This window comes from Stylophora pistillata, chromosome 4, assembly GCF_964205215.1.
Source record: "Stylophora pistillata chromosome 4, jaStyPist1.2, whole genome shotgun sequence".
NCBI classification, from domain to species: domain Eukaryota; kingdom Metazoa; phylum Cnidaria; class Anthozoa; order Scleractinia; family Pocilloporidae; genus Stylophora; species Stylophora pistillata.
This window is the reverse complement of record NC_142522.1, coordinates 24250454-24259113: the sequence shown is the minus strand read 5'-3', so window position 1 is coordinate 24259113 and position 8660 is coordinate 24250454. Positions and strand designations below refer to the sequence as shown.

Here is an 8660-nt window from a genome sequence, read left to right as displayed (position 1 = left end):
TGTACGTTAAAAATTCTCATATCTTCCAAAGACTTAAGACTGTTTTCACGGAAATGGTCATAAGCCATGCGTTTTTGTTCATGAAAGGCGGCAAGATAAATAAGTGGGGACCGAGTGTCATATAAAAAAACTACTTTGGTAGTGCTACTTTGGTAGTAAAAACTACTGTGGTGGTAAACTACTTTGGTACTTACTCGAGCCGCACTGAGGAATGTTGGCCCTCGCTGCACTCGGTCCGTACTGCCACGACCTCAGGTCGATGTTCTCCAGTACGACCCTCTCGCTCGGTAAGTAAAAAGTTAGTATTTTCCCTTCCCTTCATAGTTCCACATAAATTGCTTTAATACAAAGCCAATCGCCTCAAAAAAACCTCTAATAATGTTCAGCGGAGCGCCGGTATTTTCTCAACACGTTCTTGTTTTGTTTCACACATCACTTACCTCGCATCCACAATGATTTTAATTCTCGAGCTCCATCTTGGATTATTCAACCGAACAGAAATACCATTTCTATGAGTACTAAAAGCTTCTGCGTAGCTGTAGAGGCACTGGTCACTCTCTGTATTTGTATCCTTCCTTTTAACAAAAAAGCTCACAGTAAATTTCGAGAGATTTGAAGAAATAACGTTTTCCTTCTTGGCGTAACTTTTGGTGGAAAGCTGTTCAAAAGTTATCCTATAAACTGTGAAAAAAAAAAAATTGAATATTGAGGTGACCAGAAATCCTGGTTACCTCAAGGATTGAGTACCCTATATTTTTTTTTCAACCGTTGACATAATTGACAATACAAGAAACTAGATTTAAAACAATTCACAAGCAAATATCAGTAAATCTTTATGATTTAACGTGGTCTGTATTCTTATCAACAACGATATTCGTCATCACAGTGGTCAACATGTAGTGTGCGACTTGTGCGTCTCCAACAAAGTTAACTTTGACCACTGTGATGACGAATATCGTTGTCGATAAGAGTAAAAGGACCGCGATAAATGCGACGAAATGCGAGATACCAAAATCCTCAACTTGTTGCGCAACATCAGTATTATAGCGATGCAAGTTTTGGGTCGATGTTTCGCGTTTTTCACCTTGCATCTTGTCGCGGGACAAAATTTTTTTCTTTTTGCATATAATTTTAAAAATAGACTGAGTTGTTTTCAAGAAGCACCTGCTAAGTCTGATTGCGTAAAGCGTATCTATTGCAAAAACACCAAAACCTGTTGCTAAAATTGAGACATTCATACATCGGATTATAAATCTGTTTCACGTCTCTACAAACCTGTTGAACAAGGCAGGCCTTCAATCACTTCACAATGTGTCCCGTAAAATCCCGGCGTACAGCTACAGTTATATCCGTTTACTCCTGTGCAAGTTCCACTGTTTTTGCAGGGATGGCTGTCACAAGTAACTTTTAGGGAGTTTAAGATTGCGTTAAGAATTTTCAGTAATGTTCTGTTATACGTTCTACGCAATTAACGGCGGTTAACATGAAGAGACTTCAGAAATAATTGGACACTTATATTAAAGACGTGGGACTGATTTGACTGATATGACGATGGGCAGTCATTTTGCCGCTGTACCAGCCATGTATACAACGGTCGTTTCTCCAAATATGCATATACAATCTGAATTTTTTAATTTGTTAACTTAAAAAAAAGATGTAATGTTCTTGAGATATTTTTCAAATTAAAAGTTAGCCATACACGTATACATAATTATTTATCATGACCCGTTCGGCCCCGCTCGCGCAATCTCATAGGAAAACTTAGTGAAAGTTGACGCGTGCAAGGCCGAGCGGGTTGACTTGAGCCGGTGTGGAAAAGGCCGTTCGGCCCTGCTGCCCTCGCGTTGCTTTCTTATAAAACCTTAAAGGATAACAGAAATGAGAAAAAAGTCGCATTCTTCAAGGATTTGGGAGTCTCTTGCTCTGACTTGAAAAATTAAAAGAAAAGTTTTATTTGAAGATTTTTATTGTGTGTTCGTGTGGCTGCATGTGCCGGTCTATTGCATCCTATTTATGTGCAAATTATCAACACTTTGTGGTCATATGATAAAATGCTGATTGACTGAGTTTGGTCGAGCCGGATGGGAAAATATTTGGCTCTCGGTCATGCGGCACGGACAAATCGACTTCGCTGCGCTCGGTCCGTACATCATGACCTCGATCCAAATCCTTTCCCGTCCAACCCTCCCATCAGTCAATAACTACATAATATTTATAGTCTTGAACTTTTTCCATTCCTGTCAGTTTTCTATTACATTTTTTTCTTAACACGCTCTGTTTCATTTTGTTTCGTTTGTTTCTGTCCCGTTAAAGTGTTGGTTTTATTTTTAGTTCCAAGTCTCGGAGAACAAATATTTTGCCATTTTCCTTGACTAACATTACATCACCATCTCTATTCCGCTGTTCTAAGTTGCCTCTTACCCAGATCAGTACAAGTTTCTCCGGTCCAAGGGGGCTTGCACTCACATGAATAACATTGTTTTTTCTCGTCCTACACACACCTCCATTATTACAACTGTTGGTTGTTGGACAGCCCTAAAAAGAAGTAATAACAGACAGTGTGTCGTGAAAACTTGATCAGAACACGAATATGAAAGTACCTTGAAATTATACCAAAGTAAAGCTTCACCTGTCGCCGCAAATTATGATTCAGTTTTAAAAGCAGATTCCTTTGAAAAAATAAAAGGTCTTCGAGTCCTACACCATGTGTTGCCTTTCGTTCAAAGGATATCTTGTCATACGGAAAAGATGCTACTTTGATGACTGAATATCAGGCGATAAGATCATGGATTTTCTCATATTTGTCATATGGTAGCGTTACAAGACTACTTGAACAGAGTTAATAGAGTTAATTCCTCTCTTAACTCTGGCTTGAAACATACTTTGGCAAGAATGACAAAGCAAGTCGATGTCTTCTTTCTTCGACTAATGCTTAAAGTAAAAAGGCACAGCCAGCGTGTGGCGATAATCCAAAATCTCTCACTCAACTGGCAAAGAGTGAAGTTTACTCCAGCAGCATGATTTCCTCTCTCATGATAGTCCTTCACAATAAGTTTCGTCACCCATTGTCCACGAGACAGAATGACTGGAAATCTGGTATCATATGGAAGAAAACCTGCGAACTTTAATCGACCATCACTGCGGATAACTCCATCGTCGTCGATGCACGGGTTAAGCTTTATCAACTGGCTTTTCTTTGGTATCGGCTTCCCTCAGCTAAAAGAGGGTTTAATCGTCACAAAAAGCCTTGCTTTGTGCCAAACGCACTATTTCTCCTTCAACATCCTTTATTTCTTCGGGCAACAGTTCCATACTTTCATTCCTGTTGTCTCTGTTGCGCATGTTTTGCAGTACTCTTCTCACTCTCGCGTGTACTCGAACCAAATGTGTCCAACTGGAAAATCGTTTCGGCTCTAGTCTCCACTCTTTTAGCGTGTTGCTCTGTTTCGGTGCGGTTCCTTTCTGAAGACTACACGTCATAAGGGTTGCATAGGCATTCATGTGTTCTTTCCTCTTCGAATATCTCGTCTCTGGCATTTCACTCGGTATGTCCGGGACTTTCATCTTCTCTTCCACCAACGCTCTCCAGATTCATCCTCCGTACATTCCTCCAACAAGTCGATTACTAGTAAGCAAGCTGCCGCCCTCTTTCGTCGTGATAAATTCATACTTTAACAAGTTTGTTTGTCTCACGCGAAGCCATGTTAGTGTTCACATTTTACGCGGAAAGGGCCTGGAACTAACTGCTCGCGCGACTTTGCTCGCGCGACTTTGCTCGCGCGACTTTGCTCGCGCGACTTTGCTCGCGCGACTTTGCTCGCGCGACTTTGCTCGCGCGACTTTGCTCGCGCGACTTTGCTCGCGCGACTTTGCTCGCGCGACTTTGCTCGCGCGACTTTGCTCGCAGACTTTGCTCGCAGACTTTGCTGACAGTTTGAAGAGAATCAGCTATCATCGACTATCATGCGCCGTTTGACCAAGGCCTAATTAAGATTTCTTTTGCCTCCTCGTATTCGGGGGCGGTGACTACAAGACCACTGATGGATTCCAAAGCGCAATCTTGCTATTTTCAAATGTACTGTCTCCGTTGACTCGTCTACGAGACTTGTAAAAAGGGCCAAAAAATCTTCAAACTTTCTCTTGTCACCATTGAACGTCGGAACTGTTAACGGCTTCAAATATATCAGTCCCGATCGTCGTGGCTGCCGTGACTTTCGTTGAGCTGATCTTCTCGGGCCGATTGCTCGTAGCGATCCACTGTGTTCTCGCTTAATGGCCAGTTCATATATTCGGTTTTGGACGCGCGGACTTTAATCGTATTTTGACCCGCTTCAATCGTTCTTTTTACTTCTCTTTCGATCGTTTCGGACTCTTCAAATGCTTCTTTTTTTGCAGCGTCTTCTTCGAATTCCACATAGAACGCAGTCAGTTCCTCTAAATCTCTTGTACGTTCTCTAGAGCTGCCCACAGCTGTTCAATCACACTTTCTATGTCCGTTATTTCTGAAGCATAGTTTTCCAACTCATGTCTGAGTTTTGTCAATTTCGTCTTTGCGTTACGTTTTCTTTTCTATCAACAGAACGTCCTTTTGCTTCTGTTTGTCGACTCCACTCGGTCCAGTTTTGTCATTTTTTTCGGCAACTTCAACAAATTCGCAATTCTTGGACTCACCGGAAGTCATAGCACTCAACTCCAAAACTCAACTCGCAAACGAAACCTCAAACAAAATTACAGCTCATACCTTGCTCCTAACCGTGGTCGCCAAAGATGTTCCGAAGCGAAACGGAAAACTCAAACAGACACTTTAATTCCAACATGGTAAACTGTAAACTTACGGTATACAACAACGACCGCTAAACAAACCGCCAATCGATAAACTAAAAAACTTTCAAACTCTTCTCTATAAAAATTGCACACGTCAAAATAGCTGTTATTACAGTTGAGCCCACGGTACAGCGGTATTAGTTACAGAGTGCGCGAAAGCGAGGTTTTCGGGTCAAATGGAATCACCTCAACAAACACTCGTGTGACAATTTGACCTGTGGAGTGTTTTTTTCGTTTGTGATTGCAGAGCTGGTAGTTCATCCGGCCTAATTCTGTTGTGAAAATCATGGTGGGGCACTGCATCGCTTATGGATGTGTTAACAGAAGTAATAAGCCAGAATGTTCAAAATTGTAGTGGCATTCTTTACCTATAAACAATGCTAAGCTTCTTCGAACCTGGTTGCTTAGAATGAAGAGAAAAGACCCTCCTGTGTCGAAACATTCTTACCTCTACAGTCAGCATTTTTCTGAAGATTGTTTTAAGCATTGTGTGGGAGGAAAACGATATATGAAAAGTGGATCTGTTCCTACAAGATTCAGTTTTTCACCGGAGGAACATAAAGCGGGAAGGTGTTTGCAAGAGGCGAAATTATGGACCTTTTCCTGCTGGGCATGGACTGCAGCAGGCACAGGTGATCTCACCAGCTTGCTCTCCTGAATTGATCATGGTAACATTGAGCTTATACTTCAAATTCTTTTTCATCTCTGGCAGACATTCACCTTCTACATGGATCACGTCTCCATTTTCACTCGTGCCAACTTAGATATTTTGTACCTGACCATGTCTGAATAGTCCAAAAGCCTTACTATTCAAATTTTTATAGTCTTTATTGCCTTCAATATCTCCCGATTTTCTCTCAATAAAGTAATTCATCGTGTTCTCAATTGTGAACGGTGGAAATTCAGCACTCTGGATGGGACACCAGTTTGCAGCTTGTGGAAACTCGAACGGAGTGTTCGGAGAACTCGTGCTGGACGAGGAAACATTTTGAGTCAGATGCTAAGTGTTTCCAACTTTCGGTGAAATTGTTTTCCCATCCATTTTTAACTTACAATTTTTATGTAACTTACAAAAAGGTTCGCGTGATTTGCTTACGGTATTATTAAACTACGTAATCCCAAAGCACGCGCACGTGAGTCGCGCGCGCAAATTAACACTTGGATCATACGTCAGCGTGCGTTCATCGAGATATGAAGCGCGCGAGAAGTTTGTAGAGCACGAAAGATGCGTAAAGCCCTGGTCAAACGGCGCATGATGGTCGATGATAGTTGATGATAGTCGATGATGGTTGAAGCGCGCGCTTTCGTTTGACCATCAACTATCATGCACTATCATCGACTATCACCAACTATCATTCATTTTGAGCTTGTTCAAATTCTTCATGATAGTCGATGATAGTTTTTCTCGTTTGACCACCCGTATGATAGTTCATGATAGTTTTTGGTCAGTTGTTTTCCCCGAAAATCGGCGGACTCGTTTAAAATGGTCACCGAAAGCTCCTTGCGAGGCTCAGCTTTAGCTTCACAAATTCGTTTTTATACCCAAGATAATAATAATGAGAAAGAAAATATTGAAAACCAAGAATCTAGAGAAAGTGTCAACTCGCAGGAATTCGAAGAGACACCGCCGAATAAACACCGTTTCACTAAACGTTCAACGGCGAGATGGAATAATGACCTGATATTACGTCTAATAGACGTACATTCCTCCAACAAATCAATTACTATAAGCAAGCTGCCACCCTCTTTCGTCGTAAATTCATACTTCAACAGGTTTGTTCGTCTCACGCGAAGCCATGTTACTGGTTACATCCTACGCGGAAAGAGCCTGGAACTAGCTGCTCGCGTGACTTTGCGCGCGCGACTGCCGGTAAACTATCATCAACTATCACAAACTTTTTTGGCCGTTTGACAATGCGAATGATAGTTGGTGATAGTTGATTGAGGAGTAGCTTGAAGAGAATCAACTATCATCGACTATCATGCGCCGTTTAACCAAGGCTTAAGAGTTGTTCAAGGCGTAGCCGAGAGCAACTCTAGCTTCTTTAGTTTATGTATAAAGGGCAGAAATTCCCTCTCCTTAGCTTCAATGCGTTGTTTATTTTGTTTCGGAAAAGTTTTTCGCCATGCTTAAATGATCTGGAATAGCAGGGATAAATAAGATCTTGTCTCAGATTGGTCAAAAGCTGACAGGTGAATTCATGCGTGGAAATGAAGTTAGAGTTCCGAAACGAGATGAAACCGTTGATTGTTTGTTTTCCCTTTCTATGGGTTCTTTCTCGGGCAAAAAGAAAAAGTAGGCAGATCTTCATTGGCTTGTTCGCTTGTTGCCATGTCTAGTTTAACTTTTTTGCGGAATTCTTTCCCGTTTTTTTTAATGAAAAATGCTTCAGTCACTCGTGAGAAAAAAATTTTTTCGCGAGGCATTTGTTTGCTGACGTCGCCAGCGTGCACAATGGAAAATTGAAGCACGCTCGCGCTATTGAATTTGATTGCACGAATTTACAAGCTATGTTATAAAGTTCTTTAACGTCTTCTTAACAGGTATAAAAAGTTACTTCTCGATCAAGATTGCAATGATTTACTCAAATAATATTTCACTCACGGTAAGCCGTCATTTTCAGAAATACAGAAAGGACGGAAATGGGCCAATAATCCCGCAATGCATCCTGGTTAAGCGTTACCTGATGCCCCTGCTTGGTGTGTTGCAGAGCTCCCGCTTTTGTGTCTTTCACGCTTATATGGCGTTTGAAAACAATGATCATAAAACGGAGGGAAAATATTTTGAAGGCCTTAGCCTTTTTAGTGGCCGTTTATATATCTTTTCAGCTAAGACTTAAATGGAGTACTCGTTCCTCCTTTTCTGACATCGCTCACGAAGAAGTAGAAGTCGCAGAATATATGCAGTGGATACAACAGCAAGAACCGAAAATAAATCAACTAAACCCAACCACGGAATCTTCATCGGGCTTTACAACGACTTCTACCCCAAAAATTAAGCACAAGACATTTCTTATAACCAGGAGATCTTGTACGCAACATTACGATCTTCTGTTGATTATCTCATCCGCTCCAGGTAATTTCGAAAGAAGGAACAACATTCGTAAGACATGGGCATTCGAAAGATCCGCAAAACCAAGATGGACGTCAGTTTTTCTAGTCGCTGAAACACGGGATGAAGGAGTGTCGAACTTGCTGTTGGAGGAAGACGAAGCTCTTAAAGACCTTGTGCGAGCTAGCTATTATGACTACTATTACAATCAAACCCACAAGATCAAAATGGGCTTCGAATGGGCAGTAAGATATTGTAATTTCTCGTTTCTTTTGAAGTTGGATGACGATGTTTTCGTGCATATTCCAAGAGTTCTCTCCTTCTTATGCGCACCCACCACGCCGAAAAAAAAGCTTTACGCTGGCAACCATTACAAGAACAATCACGTCGCTCGAGTAGGAAAATGGAAGGTGTCTTACGAAGAATATAATGAAACAACGTATCCGGATTTTTGCCCAGGGTTTGGATATATATTATCTCACGATGTTGTAATTGCATTTGTTGACACGTTCTCTTCCTTTCCGTACTTTAGATTAGACGATGTTTACGTTGGCATGCTAGCGAGTAAGAAGGGATTGAACATCACAAACAATGTAGGTTTTGAAGTATGGCATCCACCTCAATATGTTTGTATTCTAACAAATGATACTTTAGTCAGGCATGATGTAGGAGAAGAGTGCCAAATGAAAATGTTTAATTTAGCCATTTTCCCTGAGTATTTAAATGGCTTAGCTCACACCGCTTAACTTACAATGATCATGCTGCAAACCTACCTCTAATTGTC

The 8660-nt window shown here is 41.2% G+C and overlaps 1 protein-coding gene and 1 pseudogene across 1 annotated transcript in view; one reads left to right on the top strand and one right to left on the bottom strand.

Annotated features, from left to right (window-relative positions):
* Positions 1-376: 376 nt before the first annotated feature.
* Positions 377-3564, bottom strand: LOC148732982 (uncharacterized; annotated as a pseudogene).
* A 4000-nt stretch (positions 3565-7564) lies between these two features.
* The window catches only part of LOC111346755 (beta-1,3-galactosyltransferase 1-like), a 1254-nt gene continuing 158 nt past the window's right edge, over positions 7565-8660 (top strand). The window contains exon 1 of the mRNA XM_022954022.2: positions 7565-8660. This exon is cut by the window's right edge and continues 158 nt beyond it. Within this exon, the coding sequence (XP_022809757.2) occupies positions 7582-8622 (1041 nt within the window). The 5' untranslated portion in view covers positions 7565-7581 and the 3' untranslated portion in view covers positions 8623-8660.